The sequence below is a fragment of the Gavia stellata genome, chromosome 4, assembly GCF_030936135.1.
Source record: "Gavia stellata isolate bGavSte3 chromosome 4, bGavSte3.hap2, whole genome shotgun sequence".
Taxonomy (NCBI): domain Eukaryota; kingdom Metazoa; phylum Chordata; class Aves; order Gaviiformes; family Gaviidae; genus Gavia; species Gavia stellata.
In genome coordinates, this window is record NC_082597.1 from 69,413,394 (window position 1) to 69,434,846 (window position 21,453).

General features: G+C 41.4%; 1 protein-coding gene across 4 annotated transcripts in view; it reads left to right on the forward strand.

Annotated features, from left to right (window-relative positions):
• Positions 1-21,453, forward strand: part of CACNA1C (calcium voltage-gated channel subunit alpha1 C) — a 490,625-nt gene that overhangs the window by 276,325 nt on the left and 192,847 nt on the right. For all 4 annotated transcript variants that reach the window (XM_059816760.1, XM_059816761.1, XM_059816758.1 and 1 more), the window contains exons 4-5: positions 10,073-10,212; positions 17,463-17,602. In XM_059816760.1, the coding sequence (XP_059672743.1) occupies positions 10,073-10,212; positions 17,463-17,602 (280 nt within the window). The remainder of the gene's footprint in view (positions 1-10,072; positions 10,213-17,462; positions 17,603-21,453) is intronic.

Genomic DNA, 21,453 nt, shown 5'->3' on the forward strand with positions numbered 1-21,453 from the left:
CTTCAAATTGGGGATCCTTCTAGAATGCAATTTAGGGAAGGTTTCTAATTTTTTAGTATTACCTGAGAAGTTATAAAGAGGATGAAGAGAAAATGGGAATTCAGCCTGTAGACAATTAATGACTTACCTAGTAAGAGGATAATACTTTCCACGTTAAAATTAGAAGCAAAATTCTCCCTGATTTAGACGCATGTACTAGAATTACTCAAAACCTTGTAGGATCAGATAATTTTGAAAAAGGAAAAAAAAAAAAGCTTTCTGAGAGAAAAGATGCTTCATTAAATTAAGGGCATGGAATGCAACTCCTCCACAGCCCTTATCCATGAGGGGATTGTAAAAAACCTTGGCACACAGAAAGTCTTGTTATGGGCATATTTCCAAAGGAACTCACTATCCACATGTTGAACGAAATTCAGTCCTTCGTTTTGGGGCCCAATTTTCAGTGATGTCTTAGAAAAGATAACATGAATGTTCCTCAGCATGCCTGTCTGTATAACAACAGTCTAAACTTACAAGGCAAACAAACTACAGCTGTGATAATGTTGATTCCAAACAGTTAAAAAATCATCAGCTCCTGAAATCATGTGATTGACTTGAAATTAGTAAGTCTCATGGGGACAGGGCTACTTCTTTTCAGCAGTCAGACTCTTGGGATTCACCTTTGTTAAGCTTTTTTCCTACCACTAAGAATTTTAGAGACTCACGGAAAAATAATGTACTGAAAGCATTGATTGTGTAATGATGATCAGATTAAAATGATATAATGAGAAGACCTTTGACTTTAGGAACCAGCCCATAGATGGTGCAAAACAATAAAATCATTAGAGCAGTTATTGCTGAGGTCATGTAGCTTGTTTCCAAAAGCAAGCGTGCTTGCATATCCTGCTTAGATGATGCGCTGTAAAGACGACCTTTTAGAAACTGTCCTAATGAGTCAATATTTAATTAGATAGTTTTTTTAGAAATCCTCCTAAAGTGGGATATATATTTACTGTTCTGCCTGGCAACAAAATGCTCAATACTTAACACTAACATGGTTTTGAGCACAGAAAGCTTAGGTTATGCTAGAGGAGAGACTGCTTTTTAATATTAATAATAAAAAATATTAATAAAATGGAGCATTGAAATGTTTTATGGCTGATAGACTTGTATATCTCATTGCATACGTGATCAATTTCAAACACCTGACCATGGTGAGTAGCCAATTTCTAACTTATTTGAGTTATTTGGGAGCTGGATGAGATACGATATGTCTTGTGATGATCTATTAGATGCAGTTGTCATACTGGGGCTGCTCTGATTTAAATGGATGGATGTCTCCCACAGTATTCTCCTGGAGAAGCTGGCGAATCATGGCTTAGACAGATGCACTCTTCGCTGGGTAAAAAACTGGCTGGATGGCCAAGCCCAGAGAGTTGTGGTGAATGGAGTGAAATCTGGTTGGCGGCCGGTCACAAGCGGAGTCCCCCAGGGCTCAGTTTTGGGGCTGGTCTTGTTTAATATATTTATCAACGATCTGGATGAGGGGATTGACTGCACCCTCAGCAAGTTTGCAGATGACACCAAGTTGGGCGGGAGTGTTGGTCTGCTTGAGGGTCGGAAGGCTCTGCAGAGGGATCTGGACAGGCTGGATGGATGGGCCGAGGCCAGTTGTATGAAGTTCAATAAGGCCAAGTGCCGGGTCCTGCACTTTGGTCACAACAACCCCAGGCAACGCTACAGGCTTGGGGACGAGTGGCTGGAAAGCTGCCCAGCAGAAAAGGACCTGGGGGTGTTGATTGACAGCCGGCTGAATATGATCCAGCAGTGTGCCCAGGTGGCCAAGAAGGCCAACGGCATCCTGGCCTGTATCAGAAATGGTGTGGCCAGCAGGAGCAGGGAGGTGATCGTGCCCCTGTACTCAGCGCTGGTGAGGCCGCACCTCGAATCCTGTGTTCAATTTTGGGCCCCTCACTACAAGAAAGACATTGAGGTGCTGGAGCGTGTCCAGAGAAAGGTGACAAAGCTGGTGAGGGGTCTGGAGCACAAGTCTTATGAGGAGCGGCTGAGGGAACTGGGGTTGTTCAGTCTGGAGAAGAGGAGGCTGAGGGGAGACCTTATCGCTCTCTACAATTACCTGAAAGGGGGTTGCAGAGAGGTGGGTGTTGGCCTCTTCTCCCAAGTGACTAGCGACAGGACAAGAGGAAATGGCCTCAAGTTGCGCCAGGGGAAGTTCAGGCTGGATATTAGGAAAAATTTCTTTACTGAGAGTGGTGACACACTGGAATAAACTGCCCAGGGAAGTGGTGGAGTCACCCTCCCTGGAGGTGTTCAAGGAACATGTGGACATGGCATTGTGGGACATGGTTTAATGGGTGTGGTGGTGGTTTTTTTGGTTGATGGTTGGACTTGATGATCTTACAAGTCTTTTCCAACCTTAGTGATTCTGTGATTCTGTGATGCGGTACCCTGTCCTTAATCAGTGGTTGGTAGATGGACAATTGACTGTGCTGTTTCAAAAGGATGTGTTAACCTTGTAAGAAGACACTGGACTGCCTCACTGCCTCTGAAACTGCAGAAAGGAAACTAGTAAAAGCTTTCTTCTTTTAATTTCTTCTTTTTTTATAAAATTTTCTTCTTTTAATTTCTAGACGTGGTAACAACACAACACCTAGGCAGCTTTTAATTTCTATTCAGAGATCCTAAATGAGGCTCTCACTGTCATAAACCTTATGCTGTCTTCCCTAATGTTTGTTCCTCCTAGAAGGGTCATCTCTTATTGGTCCGATTGGAATATAAAGTGACTTCATTTCAATTTAATCAGAGTAGTGGACCAAAACAAAAGAAACTAAGATACAACATTCTTTGCCTCTTCAGAGCTGTTCAGGTTGGAATGTTTGTACATGGCCTGTTTGGATGGCTTCAATTCTTGGTCACGCCAAAGAAAAACTGAGCCCATAAAGAACATATTCTCTGGATTTAATTCATATATAAGCAGGATCCTATTGTTCTATTTCAGTCCAAAAAAAGAAGAAATCTTGAGCAACAGCACCCAAGAGATTTCTGCAACTGCTAGCCAAAGACTGTAAAGAAAAATCTTGTATAGGTTAGACATTATCTAATCAGCACCAGAGTCCAAATTTTAAGTCCAAATGGATGCATCATCCTTTATATGAATCTAGAAAGACGCATGCTTGCCTCTCTCTATTGTGGAGAATGAGGTATCTCACTGAGCAGCATTGATGCGCAATGGAAAGGAAATAGTGAGTTTGTTAGATTATTGTGAGGACTAGAGGTGCACTTAGATTGATAAAATATGCATATAGAGTCTCAGAAAAAATATAGGTTGAAAGGGGCTTCTGTGGGTTGTCTAGTCCGAATTCCAACTTGAAGCAGGGCTGTCTTCAAAATTAAATCAAGTTGCTCAGAATCTTCTCTAGTATAAAGGTTGCAAAACAATACTCATCTTACATTGTGGCCCAAATGATATTGGCCTGTCAACCTCTTCTGAAACATAGGATTCCCAATAATTACATCATCCTGTATAGCCGGAGCCTGTTTCTCCACCTAATGTTAGTAAAAAATGTAGGTAAAATTATGGTAAATCAGAACAGTAATGGTATTAAAAATCTGTATTTTGGTTTGAATGGATAAGGAACATACGGCTCACTGGAAGGGAGAGTGTTTGTACAAGGTACATAGCACAGGGGATCCACCCCCTTGTACCTTGGCTTTGCATTACAATTGGACTCTGACACAAAATGTAATTCTACTGAACCCATAAATAAATTCAATTTGATCCTTGCCAAAGTGCTGTAAGAAAAATAAGGAGCTTAGACTAGATCCCACAAGAGAGCTATGCATGTAGTATTGGTTGATTTGCCAAGGAACTTTTGAATATAGGGTATGTGCATCAAATCTGTAATAATTCAAAACTATTAATGTCCTCTCTTCTAGTCGTTTCAATGGAAGTTCTTTGAATGGCTCGTGGGCATATTATGAATTATCATATAAAGTACCGAAGGCTGGCTTGCACTACGTCCCTGTTTTATATTCACTCATTTCAGATTAGTGAGAATTCTGCCTTTGTCTGGTTTATTTTTCTAGTGTTGGACACCTTTAAAGTAGCTGCACGTGAGAGTATCTCCCACTTACAAGTGTTAGTTAAAAGGTGGTATTTCTGCAGTGCTTGGTGTGAATTTAACTCTGCTCATTGCAAAGCCTGATGTTATACAGACAGTGCCTTTGGTTGGAGTGGAGAGAAGGCAATGCTGATCATATTTGGACATCTAACTAATCAGAAGCTGTTCTGATTTCTGTTTGCCTTCATGGTGGGTTATGTTTAGTTGAATGCTAGTCACCCAGTTCCTTCTTTGGGCTTATTTTATCCTTGTCAGGTAAAATCAGATAGTATTCTTTTGCTCAGTGTTTGGGAATATTCTTTTTGAGGAACAGGTAGAAGAAGGAACACTGTTTTAGGACCAGCAGTAACAGGAAATGGAGTTATGATCAGTAGTATGCTATCTTATCCCTTTCTCTTTATCAAATAAATTGATATGGCCACTTGTTTCTGCAATGGCAGTAATTTTAAGGAGAAGGAAAGAAAACAATTCAAACATGTTCTCTCCTTTAAGTTTTATTCCCTCACACGCTTGCGTACTATTTTCGTGCATACTTAGCTGAAAATGTCTCCTGAGTAACTGAATACATTCAGAAGTAACTCAATGTCAACAAACCTGTCTTAACATCTGCTTTACTGAATTGATCCTTTAAGTGAACACATGTGGCTCTTCCTTACCGAAGGTCAAAGTTATTAATGCTAACAGTAGCCTTCAGGTCAGCATATTCACACAGTGAGGATATCCATATCTCGGACGTGATGATAACCTGTAATCCAAAAACATGGAACCTTTTTTCATAAAGACTCTGGGCTGTCTTTCCCAGCACTGCAGTTTAGTCTCCTTACTGCCCATCAGAAAAGATTGTTTTCCCTACTAGGAAAAAGTCTGAGTGCTTCCACTCTGACTTGTATCTTTCATAGCCTATTTATGCAATTAATGCCAAAATATCCTATATGGCAGAAGCCCTTAAAATATTGCTGTTTTCCTTGGACTACTGAGTATTTGCACTACTTGAACAAATGTATTCTCTTATGTTTAAGGAAGCACTAGGGAATAATAATGCAGACGCTGACGTAAGTTGGTCTAAGGTCAAACAGGCAGCTTCATAAAGGTTCTAGCTGTGCAGGCCTTGCTGCAGATTACTTCAAATATAGAAGATCTAGTTTTTGAAATGTGGTTTGTAACAAGCTGAGCAGAGTGCAAGCAAAGAGAGACAGCAAAGTTTAAGAAAACCTGTAGTGACTGAATTTTAGATTGTAAACTCTTCCGACTGGGGTGTATGAGATGCAAGAGCCCAATTGTGATTTGAGCCTTGAGTAACTCTTGCAAAGAAAATGTTGTAACCTAGTATTGTTGCTGAGTGGATGGGGTTTGGAGAGCTAGTGTCAAGATACAGTGAATCATTGAGGACCATTTCTCAGAAATAACACTGGCCTACTCACTCCTCTCCTGACGGGAGAAAAGCCTTATGGTACCCTACACTAATTTGCTTGGATTTCCTGTTTTCAGACTCCTTTTATGAACCCAGGATGTCATTAGGTACAGTTTAAAAATTATAAGCACAAGCAAACCTATGACGTCTTCAGAAGGCACATGGGATTAGAAGGGTTTTGTACTTAATACAGTAATCCTCTATTGGAAATATATCTTAGAGCCTTAACAGTAAGTTAATGCTTGTTTCTTTGTTAAGAGTAAGATGATGTACAATTTGTTTCTTGGCAATGTTAGTGCTGGCTAATTCACCAGATAGGGTAGCTGATCCTCATATCCTATATCTATAAAAAACAAAACAAACCCCAAACAAACAGTGGTAGAGCCAGCCCCAGAACATCTGTGTATGATCCAAAGACTGGCCAGTTTTCCAAAACTTTTGTCCTTCCTGTTCTTCCACTTGTATATTGTTGGGGTTTTTTCTCTGGTTTTCAAAACATTTTCATCACTGTTGTCCAAGCAGGAAGCTCCTGCTTGGTTATTCTGCAACCCGCAATATGCTTCATGTCTCTCAGCCACATCAGCATGGTTCCCATTTCTAAGACACAAACAAAAAAATACTGTTCCCTCTTTCTTACAGCTCCAGAACAAGTTCCCTCTTTTTCGATGCTGCGGTTTGGATTTGTGTTTCAAGGGGCAATGCTCTTGCTATCTCCTTTCCCTCCCGCAAAGGTAGTGAGCAGTTCCCTGTCATCTGGGAGCTCTCTCAAAGAGAAATGCCAATATTTGTCTAGCTTGGTTTCTTTTAAAATGGCACCAAATGGGCTTCTTAGAGGAGTGGGGGTTATGGATAGTTTGCAGTACTATGTCCCTTGGGAGCTTGAAACAGTGGGCCCCAGTCTGCCTAACCTGTGAAAGCAAAATTTGAAATGAGCAACCAGAAGTGTAGAAGCCCATTTAGCAGAGGCAAATTAATCGTTCTGCGGCTACCAAGAGCCCCTCTCATTTCTAACCTGAGGCAGGGGGTGGTTAAGTCACATCTGTGAGTTCACCAGGCAAGTGGCATCAGAACTGGGACTGCAACCCAGGTTCCTGGGAGCCCCAGTTATGCTATGCTGTTACTGAGTTATGCTGTGTTCATAAATGCTCTTGAGTTTTATAGTATAAAGAGAAAAGGGAACACAAATTAATTAGTAGGCTTTTCAAATTCTTCTCAAGTCTAAGCAGGAGTAGCTTCCTGAAATGATCTTGGAGTAGCTGCACTGTTTAATCTCGGCAGTATTTTTCCTTCATTTTTAGATCCTGAAATCATTAATTTAAGTGCAGAGGATCATAAAATCTCTCTCCTCTGCTCAGCATTCTGTATCTTATGTTCATTTCATAGACTTTTATGAAATTCTATTTTTTATGTATCTTTCTACCTTAAGCAGAGCATTGTAAGGAATTTATTTCAACAGCTTGTAGTTGTATATGTATATATTCATAAATTTATGTATAGTTGTGTATATATATGCGTGTGTGTAATATTTTAGCATATTATTACCTCAATAACATGGTTCAACAAACAGCATTATTACAATAACAAAACAGGAGTCTGTAATCTCATAGGCTTCTTCAGAGGCAAAAAGCTATGAGGCTCCTAAACCCAACCAAATGGAACCTATTAGTTGTTGAAATAGTGGCTGCTCTGTGCAGTATTAAATATTTAAAAAAAAAAAAAAAAGGTTGTTCCAGAATTTTCTCAAGTATTTGCTTTCTTGGACTTTTGATTGCAGTAGTACAGGTCTTTCAATGAAATTCAGGGAGTGGAAGGGCTCTTCTGGCTGGGCAGGCCTGCACAGCACTGCGGCTACAGAAACAGCACAAAGCCAGACACAGAGCTGGCAGCAGCATTTGTCCCAGGGCACCTGAGGTCAAGGACAGTGTTTGCTGTTAAATCACTGGGCATGGGGGCAGCTTTAGGCCTTCCTCTTCAATTGTTCCGCCAGTCTGCTTCAGTTTGGACCTGGAGTTACTAAATGAGCGGGTAGGCTTCTCAACGTTCCCTTGGTATCAGTCTCGGCTGTGACTGCCAAGAGAGGTTTTTGGGGAAGTCTGTTTTTTAGAGTCCACAGCATTTCTCCGTGAGCCTATCCCTCTCTTTACAGAGTGAGATGCCAAATAAATGGAGTGCACAGGGCAATCTTGAAGGCAGTCTGAATGAGAGAGTTGTCTCAGACCTACTGTAGCCCTTTTTGCGGGAGGGAAAGCGAGCTTGTCCACAATTGTGGAAAGGCCTTAGCTGAAACAGGGAGTGAGACCCATTAACAGACTGGGTTTCAGCAAGAGAAATCTTTGTTTCCATCCTAAAAGGTGCTCATTCATCCCTAGTGAAACCACGTCCATCCCAGACACAACACTCCCTACTCCCATCCTCAGTTCAGGGCATGTTCTTCTCCCACAGACCCTGTTTCCATCTTCCTTCAGCCTCCACCCAGTCTTTACCTTGTCCTTTCAGAGGTAGGGCATCGCCTCCCAGGCAGAGCTACCACAGGTTGTCTACCTGCTGCACGGGCTGGCGTCTGGCCTCGTGCCATGCTGATAGAGGCATGTGGCAGCACAAAGGTGCAGGGCAGTCAGAAAGACGCTGTGTAAAGACTTCCCATTGCACAATGATTTTATTGCAGTTTTTCTTAAGAAGTTTTGTGACAGCTCGTCTTACTTTACAAATGTGTGCATAGAGCTTGATCTTTGGGTCTGCTTTACTATGATTTGTACATCAGTTAGTACCCGTTCACTTGTCAGCGGTAGTGGAGGGAGAAGAGCTGCCAGATTAGTCCCTTCTAGGAGTGTGCACGCACTTATGGAGCTCTTTTCTGTGGACTCCAGGTCATTAGCACTTATGTGCCAATTCCTGTGCTAAATAAAATAATGCACTTAATATTTGTAGAGCTGGGGACATAGTAGTCACTAATATTGTATGCTGATGTTTCCTTCTCTGAGTTCAAGGGGAAGGAAATCCTTAGTCTGCTGACCTGTCTCCATCTGGGACAACAATGGGCAAATTCTGTGCTGTGGGCATGTTCAAAAGCTTTATGACTGGATCAGAAACTACAGAATGATACTACTTCTTTTTTAGGTATTCCCATATAAGCACTGGGGAATAATACTGCAGGCATCATGAAAGCATTGTCTGAGTGGAAACCACAATATTTTAAAGCACAAACATGTGCCTGGTATTGTCAGATGGAATGTCTCAGTCGTGTAAAATAACATGTTAATGTAAACATGCAGATGAACTTGAAATTGCCTTTTTTGATCAACAGGTTGCTAGTGAGTTGTTAATTACCTGGAGCTGAATGGAGGAGGTTCAAACAGGCAGCTGAGTTAAATGACGGAATTATTTTTTTGTAATCCTGCACACTATGTATCATATGAAAGTGTCAAACATGAATGCGGCTGGACAGAGGAACAGGGCAATTGCAGTTTGGAGCCAAAAAGAAAAATAAAGTAGTGACCTGCCTGATTGTCTTGCTGGGTACCCTATAAGACATGACTAGGAACGCCTAGGGTGTTTTAATTTGTATTTATCTCAGATATTTATTTCTTTAATGTGAATTTTTAATAACTTTGTAGTTTAACTTTGTAGGGACGTAATGACCCTTCACTGTCATCTAGTTTTCACCTACTTATTTCCCGCTCAGCTTGCTATGCAGCACTTTTGTAGTGATTACCTAATGCTGCAGTTTCCTACCTACTTAGGTAGAGGTCCCTACCGTTTCTGCAACACTGCTATTCTTATTCCACACTGGGACTAAAACCCCAGAGGTGAGAGACAGTGAACCTGTGTACTGACTCCAAAAGCCTGCTTGCTTGTCCTGAATCAGACTGTACTGTCACTGGATATGAATTTGTTTGGATATGTTTAATTGCAGCCTGCATTTCACAGGGACATGTACATTTCTGATGGAATGACTAAAAGCCTCTAACATTTAGTCAGCCTGATGTGTAAATAATTTTTCACCAATATTCAGCCTGCCTTTCCCCCAGCAACAGAAAAGGGAATTCCAAAGAAAGCACAGTTTGACACATGCAATCAGCTTCAGGTGGGCCCCTCTTTTTATTTCTCCCCATCTGTCTCCACATTGCATCTAGCAATGTTTCCTCTCCAGAGGTAGAAAAGGACTGTATGCAGTTCATTCTGATGGCTGACAGTATTTGGCAATGTACTTTGTAGGGAGCTGAGTGCTAGAACACGCCTGTTGAGCCTCTCCCCCTCTCCTTTGCACAGGCCTGTGCAATGGTCAGTCCCTGCCAAGGCAAGGGCAGCAAATTTCAGAGCCTAATCAAAATTTACTGCCACTGTCCCGTCAGACTGGCTGCAGATGATGCAAGCATGAGGAGAAAAGCCCTCTGGCAAGTCATGCATGTTAGATGTACCCAAGTGGCGAGTCAGTGAGTTGGAGGCTGCATGGGGTCGACTGTGACAGAAGAAAACATCCTTGTCCATGGTTTGTCACTCATGCTAACCATTGTCTCTCTTGTTCTCTTATCTTCCCCAGGAACGAGTGGAATATCTCTTTCTCATAATTTTTACAGTGGAAGCATTTTTAAAAGTAATAGCATATGGACTTCTCTTTCACCCCAACGCTTACCTCCGCAATGGCTGGAATTTACTAGATTTTATAATTGTGGTAGTAGGGTGAGTACCAACATTTTGTCTTTGAACACACTGCACACACGGGGACACTGGGAAGCTTTGGAAGCATGAGGGTGGATGAATGCTTGGTACATTACTTATGGGTGATGTTAGAGGTTGCTGTTCATCATGTGTCTCCTGCCACCACCATTTGTTCCTCCTGTGTTAGCCCCCTACAGACTCTATGTGTTTTACCAAGTATTTACTGTGTAATCTAAAAATACAGTTAACTCACTGGTCTTCTGCAGGTATAACCTATTCACGCTTGATTCATTCAGTGTCTAGTAACAATTTACTCTGACGTAAATATTAAGGATTGACAATCAGTTGATGCACATTTTCTGTGTGGTATCTCAGGTTTTCACACTTACAAACAAAAATAAGTTCTTCAGTTCAATTGCACTCTTCTGCTGGTGATTTCAACGTTTTTGATTTTGACCTGTTTAATGTTTTAACCTTTTTGAAGACTAATTTTACTATTGTAGATCAAATTGCCACTTTGAGCTGCAGCTTTTCTAATCCTTTTATTCCTCTCTGTATTTTTTGAGCTTGGCATTTAATTTATTTGAATAAAAGCAAAATAAAACACCTGCTTTTTCTACCTAATAGTAAGAGATAAGCAAGGGGTTTGAATTGTGGTTGTTGAAGGGAAGAAGTGAAGGATAAACTACCCCTGAAGACAAAGAGAACAAGTATTTCTTCACCTGAGTAATTTGTCCCATCCTCCCACCACTCCATTGTTAAAGAGTTTCATCACCCACAAAAACTTAGTCTTTTCACCTCTTTGCCAAGGAAACCCTGCATCAGCTCCAAGGGAAAACATCAAAAAGGACACTCAGTCATCAACTCAAAACAAAGTCCATCTAGCTGCTTGACCATTTTTGTGGTGGCCCCAAAAAATTACATCAGCATACTTCTGTGTGCAATCCAACCCCTCCCACTTTCCATCCTCATGAGGAAAAGTGGGTGGAAGGAGAATTCCCAGTGAGGGGGAGGGAGGGCGAGCTAGAACCTATTCTTAATCCAAAGACCTGTCTGCCTCCACGTGGGCATAACACTTCTCCTTACAGCAGTGCCCAGTCGTCTTTCTCCTTCATTCCTATCCGCAGCCAGACGATCCCTCAGCAAATTATTAGCTGGAAACTGGCAAATCCCCGACCCCTCCCCTGGGATTGAATGTCCAATTCCGTAGCTGGTTCTGCCTTTGAATGCCCTCAGATATCTCACCTGCTTAGGAGTTGCTGCTTAAGTTGAAGAAAGATTGGAAAACAAAAGTCCTATGAATGTGATTATTCCCTTTTCATTTTTATGAGAAAGAGACTTTTTTAAAGAGAGGACACATTACCTCCTCTTCTTCCATTGGAATGCGAAAGAGCAGGGCTCCAAAAATCACAGGGCAGCATTATATCTAGTTTTAAGTACAGTCCTTTTCAATTTTCCTACTAGGGCAGTTAATCAGCAAGATGATATTCAGGAATTATATGAGTATAATAGACGTGGCCAAGACCCCAAGGTCTCTGTTAAATAGTAACAATCTCAAGTGACAGGTTCCACTTCAAGGCCAGATGGATTCCTTTGATGTTTATCTGTTTAAACTTGCTCATACAGTACCACAGCCTAGGCTGGTGCACTGTTTTTTCTCTCCACAACCCCTCTGCAAAATCTACATGGTGATACCATCTGTTCCTGTTCTGCCCTGTTGCCTTTTCTTAGGGGCTGTCTGAAACCCCTCAATGACACTACATTTAGATTTCAGTGTATTTGAACATTTTGTTAGGGAGGAAGTCCCATGGAAAAGGTTTAAAATAAATTCTAAAGAGAGAGAGAAGATGATGACAGCAAGTGCTGGTAACATTTCCTTGTGGTGCCTTTTTCTGCCTATTGATGGAGCTATTGGAGAAAGCTGAGTAATTTGGACACAGCTGTAGCACTGGGAAGAGGGATTTATTTGGTATGTGGGGCAAATGATGGTGTGGGACTCATACTGGAAGCATCAAGTCCCAAAATGACTGTGGTAATTGCCATTTGTCCTTGTTCTGCCTTAGGAATCATCTTCATTTTCAATGATGATTGTCCTTGCTACAAAAAATAGAAAGGCTAGGTGGGAAGTATTTCTTCAAGTACTGTTGGAAGTTAAAGGAGCAAAAAAAAGACGGGTTTTAGATCCTTTGTTTGTTTCTAAATCCACCTAGTATACACTGCTTACCAGGTATATCTTGAAGTGATAATACAGCACAACTGGCTTCCTTTATGTGAAAACATACAAGTCAAGAGAGAAAGAGGAAAATGAACATGTGTAGGAGCAAGTATAAATTCTAGAGGGAAGTCTCAGTTTTTATAAAAAAATTTTATAAAAATGTGCCTGTATACTTTCCCCTGCCTTCTGAAGATAGGTCCCCTGATATGCAAGAGGATCTTGTCAGTGGTTGTAACAAGGCCGCAAGAATATGCAGCAGCAGAGGGGAGCACTGAACACAACTGCTATGTTTTCTGGAGAAAGGATGCAGTTTAGACCTGTAAGCTTGTAACAGCTTATCATTCTTGCACTGTGGGAGATCTGCTTATTCATTAGCTAAGTCTCTTAAAGCTTGATTCTAGCTTATCTTTAAATAGCCTATGACCCTGCTATAGCAGCCGCCATTAAATGCTGCTTTAAAGAAAAATGTCTGTGTGTGGGTATCAATCAGAGGCTTTGCGGATAAGAACATTATTAGTTAAGAGTAGAGATCACACCCCTAAGCCGCCTAATGAGGCATAACCCACAAACACTAACGGTTAGTCAAATTGTTTCCTGCTTCCTTCAGTTTTACTGTTCGTCTTTTGGAAAACATTAAAACTTCCAGACATAACAGTGATGTCCTATAATATTAGGCTGTTGGAGGAAATTCCTCTTGAGAGAAGACTAACTTGACAATGTTGTGCTAGAAGAATATCTGTCTTTCCTGGCAATGCTCTGGTTTGTCTGTCAAGCACAGTCATTCTCCAAGGACCCATAGCTTCTACCAGAAAAAAAGGTGTCGTAATTTGAAAGGCAGTCTTACTTGGGAGGGTAAGCAGTGAAGGTATTTGGAAAGGATCTGAAATTCAGAGCAGGCTAGAAAATGTGGTCACTGTATATGTTTTTCTGAAGACCTGTGGGGAGTTTCTAAAGGGCAGACCCAAACACTTTCACACTCACTGAACTGTAAAACATTGTGAAAAAGGTAATTGTACTTTACTATTTCTCTATACCTATGAGGATTCTTTCAGATGTGTTTTTCTGCTGATTTTTGGCCTTAGAAATACCAAGCCCTCTGTTTTCTCTTTATATTCTTGAGGCCCTTGACAAGTTCTTTTTTTATGCTATAAAAATCAGTGTGTCCTCCTCACAGAGGAAGAAATGAAGAGCTGTAGAGCAGGTTACAGCCTTATCATGCTGCTGGGTCATCTAGCAAAGTGAAAACCTTGGTATTTCACATGTCAAAAGGGAAACACAAAACTATAAGAAAGAAAAACAGTGAGGCTACCTTCATACCTCACAAGTAAATGTAAAAAAAAAATAAAAATTGAATGTGTCCATACAGGCATGTGTGTGATAGAAATTGATTTTCTGCTTTATAGTTCATGCGTGTCAAATTAATTTAGTTTAGGTGTAGTTATGTCGCAAGTGAAATTCAGAAATCAAGATGCTGTTAAATGTGCTTCATCAGTGGAAAACACTATATCCAAATGAAAATGGGACATGAATTTAGGCTGGTGGAAAGTAGTTAGAGGGAAGGAAATAAGATTGATTTCTGTATTCTTTTTTTAAAAGTGGTGAGATTTTCAGTGGCCACAAGAGATTAGCTCTCCTGCATTTTTATACCATCAAATTTTGGTTTCTGTATCAGCACAGTGTTCTCTCACACCATGTTGAGAGTGCATTTCAGCTAACTCGCCTACCGAGAAGAGAACGAAAGAACCACAGCTCACTCCACCATGCCTACTGTAAGCTTTTCCCAGAGGATTTCATCAAAGAGCAGATTTTCCCATGTAAATATAGGGTGGAAAGGTACTGGCCTCCTGTTTTTATATCAGTAGCTTAACATCTATCCATCTCTTTTAGGATAGGAAAACAATTAGCTGAAAAACTAAAAAGAGTCTGCAGAGATCATAGAAACTACAAATTGTATATGGGTTGTGGGTTTTTTTCTTAACAGACAATAACTGAAGGGGCCATTAGAAGCCTTATCTTTCTTCTGTGTCTTATCATTGGTGCTACTTCTGAACAGGACATTTTATTGCTTAATTTTTTTCCCCCGCCTCTGGGTAGAACACATTATGGCCAAAAAAGCATGTGGTAGTTGTAGCATCTGAGTCATAGCTGTCTGCCCATGCCGTAACTCAGGAGGCGATAGGGACAATGAAGTAGGATTGGCAAGATATAATATAAATTTGAAGAGTGGAGTAGAGACTCAATAGGCCTGATTGGGCCCTAGACCCCAATACAGAAGGGAGAGAGGAAATAAATGGGAGAAATAAAAGGTTGTATAGGATTAGTAAAAAGCAGGATTAGTATGGGGAAGATATTAAGCATGGAGTAAATGTGTTAAAGCAGGATTAGCAGGAGTAATGCAATTCAAGTTTAAATGTAGGTTTTTAAATGAGGACCAGGAGGAATTACTGCAAATTATTACTGATGTACAGTAGGCATATGACTGTGGGTACCTCAAGACAGCACGTTTAGCACGTCAACGCTGGAGCACACAAACAGGGCCAACTGGCCTGCAGTGGAGCTGCATTAGTCTGGGAAGGCAGGTTCTAGCTCCAGTTGAGTGAGCTGTCCTACTGGTTGTGTTTCTGCTTCTCCTGAATTAATTTAGGGCACGTATAGCTTCTCTTAGAATGAGGAATTCTAGAGCAGCCCATGGTTTGCTTATTGCTTGTGTGGCAGGAGAAACACCCTTGCTGCCAGCTGCCAAGAGTTGCTGTTTGGTAAAACATAGGGCCAGTGATGATGGGGACCAGGAGAACAGACCTTCAGTTTTGCACAATTGCTGACTCAGAGTTCCTTGAGGTTTCTTGTCTTCAGCACTGCAAGAGAGCTGAAAAACAGCAGAAGAAACCTTTTGCAGTGAATTCTTTTTTCTCCAGAGGATCCCAGGAGACTGGTACACTTGTATAGGTATGTCACTCATCATCTAATATGGGAATTCTGTTGACTAGGAAGATAGAAAAGTTTGATTAAAGAAATAGAGCACATTTCTAGAGCTTAATCACTAGCTTGCTGAAAATACATTAGGCCAAATTTGACCTTACAGTGTTTCTATTATGAAGACCAGCAGAAAATTGCAACTGTATAATTTGTGTACACAGCTCAAGAAATGCCTACATTCCAATAATTCGTGTTCTCTGCATCAGTCCTTGTTTCTCTCTCTCTGTGGTATCTGTAGTCAATGCAGTATTTCTCGTAGGCTCTGCTTTTGTCTTCTCTGCATCCTGCTTCTCAGTCTGCAACACCTACAAACTCAGCATCCAACCTCTCCACACAGTTTTTCCCTTGCTTGTTACCTAGTTGTTAAATCTTTCTGCAGTGCAGTTGAGGCTTTGAATAGATCCAGTTAGGAGTTCCTCAGTCACAGCTGACAAGTTTTGTAAGTCTCTTTATATGAAATTTAAAAAAAAAAAACCTGCTTAGGAAACTAACCTCGTATTTGCACTTCCCTAATCCACGTTTTTGTGTGGATTTAGTGCTGGGGAAATGTGTTGGCTTAGATGCTTCAGTAAATGAATGCTCCTTTTTCTACCCAGGGCAAGCTCCCTATGTTTGCAGCCCTATCAGTAAGTTTCAACCGCAGACTGCAGCGATTGGAGCTCCTTGTAAAGCAATCAGTTTGGGGACTCTCTGTGGAATATGCCAGTCAGAGCATATAGATGAGATCCTGACAGAGGCACTGCAGACTGTGAAGTCTGAGAGAGAAATCAGTCAGTGCTGAATCCAGACCACTCCAACTAGGCTGTTTCTGGCATCCCAGGCAGCTTTTTTAAAGTTACCTCTGGTATGCCCATGGCATGCTATGGGCCGCGGGGTCTCTGCCACTCACAGGCAAGCTTTTTCTGCAGAGCACCAAACATCCATTTAGACTGGAACAGCTTTTAACCTCTACTGAATTTGGCTGGGTTCAGGCTGATGACTTCAAGGCTGAACGCAATGTCATTAGCAAATTCATGAGGAATTCATCCTCCCCCAGAGGTACTAATGTTTTACCAGAAAAATGGAAGCTGCTTCCTGAAATCTAATTTATTAAATCAAGTTCTTATTAACACATAGAGTGAGCCTTCAGCTCTTTCACAGAAGAACATTGTCTTTTCTGCCTTGCTCTGCCTTTCCAAATGTGTTCTGAGCGAGACTTCCTCTCCTTAAAGCAGCTACTCTTACTAGCCAAGATAAAACATTAAGACTGGTATAATAAAACATTCTAATAATAAGACTCCTACAGTTTTGCACTTTCCCTAGCCAATGCATCAGGGGATTTACAAATGGATCCATAAGCACATAATATGAGCATATTCCCTTACCTAAAAATTTGGACCTTGAAGGATCCCTGAGTTTTACACCAAGTTCTACCCGCAGTGACCTTGGTGAATCTTAATTTCTTGTGAAATAGGTGACATATAATTAATGATTGGATTAATTATGTGTGATGATTTTTTTCCTCAAGGTGTATTGTTGGTTAATAAATATAGCAAAGTATTGGCAGCAGAAAGGGCAAAACCTAAAATTTGTGCTTTCTTGCCTTTCCGCTCAGCTCACACTGAGTATGTCCAGACCGCCTGGTAAGGACAGCCTGGAGACTGCCTTCAAAATCTGACCCATGTGCTCTGCTGTGGGTGACCTTTTAAACTGGGCACAAGGCATTGCCAGAATGGCCACTTTGAAGCACCTGGCATGCCCCAGCATGCAGGGCAGGGAGCACACCTCCACGTGCCACCAGGCAGGCTGGTCGCGGGGTAGTCTATAGCTGGCTGCAAGGAGCCATTAGGCTGAAGGAGGAGCCTGTCATGTTTATGCTCCAGAAACGAGTGTTTTGCAAATGGTATAGACATCACCATTAGGCTATTGCATATGGGAAGAGTCTGTCTCTCCTGCACCATATGCGAATGTCAACTGAGATGTGTGACACTCTTCACAGGTCTGTGAGATAGTTTGGCTGATATGATGATGATGATCTCTGTTCCTGTTTAGCCCAAGCCTTGCTGCCTGCCTACAGATTGTTTCCTCTTTCTTTTTGCAGGCTTTTTAGTGCAATTTTAGAACAAGCAACCAAAGCAGATGGGGGGAATTCAATAGGAGGAAAAGGTGCCGGATTCGATGTTAAAGCACTGCGGGCTTTCCGAGTATTACGTCCGTTACGGCTGGTGTCTGGAGTTCCTAGTAAGTAATGTCATTGTTTTTCTTTTGTGTAAGTCTGAGTAGCGTGGCATGGGACAGGAGTAATATGTATAACAATTTTGAAGACAGGGCGTGATGCGGATTATGTTTGGCATGTGGGGGAGACCTTTTTTCAAATAAATGTAGATTCATGATAAACGTAATATTAATCAAAGGATGACCAAACCAGAGCTGAAGGAGAAAGGAAGGTTCATGATATATCAATCTGATTGTGCAACCTTTGTAAACAATGAAAGTGGGAGATCATTATTTCAAGCAAAAGATCCTTTAAATAATTGTGAAGTTACAGTGCATTGCTGGTATTATAAACTTGACCTTGGTGGAAATGCTGTATGGTCATTTGTGTTGATTTTGGAGGGAGAGGAGCTTTTTCATTAAAATTGCATTTTCTTCCTTGCATGTGATGTTCTGATGAAGAGTGCTGGGAACAATTTAGAACCAACAGGGCACAGGGCAACGACACAGTCATGTTCTCTATTAGTCTTATATGCTTAAAGTATTTGTAATGCCTCTGAGAAAGTCCTTAAGCAGCTTTTGATAGTCTAACATCCATTTCCTTATTTACAATGAAGGTATGAGTAACCGCAAGTCTGGTAATTCTATTGTGAAGGTGGAATAGGGACATCACAGTGAGGGAGGATTATATCATTTGGCTTGAGAGTTTATTATAGATGGGATCTACTGGCCTTTTGGAGAGATGGTTAGTTGAAAGCTGTCATTGCTTTCCATGCTTATAGCAATGAGAGGAAAGGAGTTAATCTTCTCCAGAATAGCTGTGGAGAGAGCTTTGTTTATTTTTATTTGGGGAGTTTGCTAGTTTGATATCTTAAAGTACTTCTAACCTTAGTCATTCAAAAACCTTGAGTCAAGTTACCATAAACTCTGTGACATCAACTTAAAAATCATGATTTATTTGTTAGGAAAAAAAAGTGTGAGTTTCTTTTTCTTTGGCTTGCTTTCTGACCCACTAGGTTATATTAGAGCTATGTCTGCAGGCTTTTCTCCACAACCATAAAGGGTAGAAACTTTTAAAATGAAAAGTGAGAATCTTTGTGGGAGGAGCTGAAGCACTGATAAAAGCAAAAAATACTGAGACAATTGACAGCACTACTATTTGGTCTCACATAAAGCCATGCTTGATAACGTGTCTGCAAGGCCTTAGCTTGTGCCCAACTTGGGGTTACTTTGGGCATGAGTGGGTGAGTAGAAAATATTGAAAAGTAAATGATGTCTATGAGGCAATGAAGGACCTTCTCCTCTGATACAGAACTGACATCCAGTATTCATGCCATCTCTATTAGGCATTACTGCAGTGTGTTGATTCATGCAGACAATCACGTACCATGCAATACCTTCAGTCCATGCAGAAAGCAGCTCTTTGGCCAGATTTATTTCATGAAGCATATTCTCGTGGTGGTCTTCTGTCTGCACTGACACCCAGTTAATTCCTGGCTGTAAATTAAGGTTTTGTTGTTCTTTCCTAGTCCTTCTCTGATCTAAGTCTTTTGGCACTTTCTAGTTGTGTGCCCACTGCATGGTAAGGGGAAGGTACTCGAATTTAAACATCTGTGAACTGGAGCGTTCTTAGTGAAATGCTGCTTACACAAGGATGTGTTCTGAGAGTTGTTCTGACATAGGCTGAGCTTAATTGTGCTTATACTTCTTGCTGTTTTGGAGAACAACATATGTTCCCCAAGACAAAGAGGTTTTGTTACTACTGTTCAAGTCTCTTAAGTAGTGCTCTTAGAGGACTAGAGGAAGCTGAGGGAGCCAAATCTGACACAGTTCATACCCACATGCATATATGATCTTGATCCCAGTGTAGACTATCTAATAGTCCATTTGTGGGTTTTCTCATCACAAGTATTTAATTTGCACCAGAACAGAGCAAGGGATCCTGGTGCATGCTAACAAATATTTGGTCTAGACAATGAAATGCCAGTCTAGTGTGGTGAACCAGGCAAACCATCAACTTGACCTGACAGACATCCTCTATTAGTCTTTATGGTTCTGACTAGGGACATATTTATTGAACCAGGCTTCTTCGGGGCTGGTGTGGCTTTTAGAAAGACTGCTGAGGTCTGTAGCTAATACAGCCTCAATCATCACTGTGCATTTTTGAATTCTACAAATGTCTCTTGATTAGCCTAGATAGATGTTATCACATCCATATGTATTAGAGTGTAACTTTTCTCATGAAGCCTTTTAGATAAGATTGCCTAAGCCAACCACAAGTCGTATGTTACAGGATTACATTATTATATAATAGGTTAGTGCAGAGGTTTAGAAGTCAAATCTCTGGGTCTCATTCAAGTTCTGTCCCTGAGACATTATAAACACTAGTGGGTGAGTTACCAACATTGCACTTGCTGTGTTTTGCCATCCATAAAAAAACGCCTTTTGCTTCCTTCCCCTTCCAAAATGTAGTAGAGTTTTCCACGGGGAGAAGATGACCCACACAGATTTGTCCTAAAATTACATGAGTGTAACATGTACTGCAGTTTCCTCTCACTTAACAGACTCTATAAGTGTATGGAAGCAGCATCTCATTAGTAAGAGGGGTTCCTCTGGGTCATTGGCAGCTGCCTTCTGCATGGAAAGCCCAACATCTGCTGCTTGGCTTGAGGTCCAGATCTAACTACTGCTATTTGGTGAAGGAAAAAAAAAAAAGGGTAAAAAACCAACTATTCTTACAAACCAAATTTATGAAGCACGTGGTGAATTTTTGCATGCAATCCTTAAACTCCTCAGGATTGGGGTTGGGAAATAGGTTGTCTGAGGTAGAGAGATTGGCTTGCAGCATGGAATCATTTTTTTCTGAGTCAAAAGCAGTTTGCATGGATTTTTTTCCTCTCTGAGTCAATCCATAGGAAATAATCCAGTTTAAAAGGATATCTTTTGTATTCATTCATGAACGTCAACAAGGCCAAGTGCAAGGTCATGCACATGGGTCGGGGCAACCTCAAGCACAAATACAGGCTGGGCAGAGAATGGATTCAGAGCAGCCCTGAGGAGAAAGACTTGGGAGTGTTGGTTGACCAGAAGCTGAGCATGAGCCGGCAGTGCATGCTTGCAGGCCAGAAAGCCAACCGTATCCTGGGCTGCATCAAACAAAGCAGGTCGAGGGAGGTGATTCTCCCCCTCTACTCCGCTCTCGTTAGACCCCACCTGGAGTACTGCGTTCAGCTCTGGGGCCCCCAACATAAGAAGGACATGGACCTGTTGGAGAGGGTCCAGAGGAGGGCCACGAAGATGATCAGAGGGCTGGAGCACCTCTCCTATGAAGACATGCTGAGAGAGTTGGGGTTGTTCAGCCTGGAGAAGAGAAGGCTTCAGGAAGACCTTATAGCAGCCTTCTAGTACCTGAAGGGCACCTACGAGAAAGATGGGAGGGACTTTTTACAAAGGCATGTAGTGATAGAACAAGGGTTAATGGCTTGAACTGAAAGAGGGTGTATTTAGATTAGATAAAAGGAAGAAATTCTTCACCATGAGGGTGGTGAGGCACTGGAACAGGTTGCCCAGAGAAGTTGTGGATGCCCCAGCCCTGAAATTGTTCAAGGACAGGTTGGATGGGGCTTCGAGCAACCCGGTCTAGTGAAATGTGTCCCTGCCCATGGCAGGGGAGTTGGAACTAGATGATCTTTAAGGTCCCTTCCAACCTAAACCATTCTATGATTCTATTCTATGATTAAAAGACCTGTTTCAGAATACAGAGAGTTTCCACATAAGTATGATTAGAATTAGAGGAAAAACATATGAATTGCCCTCTAAAGTAAATTACTAGTGTCTGCATTTTGCACATGGAGAGACTGAAGCAAAAGTTCAAGGTT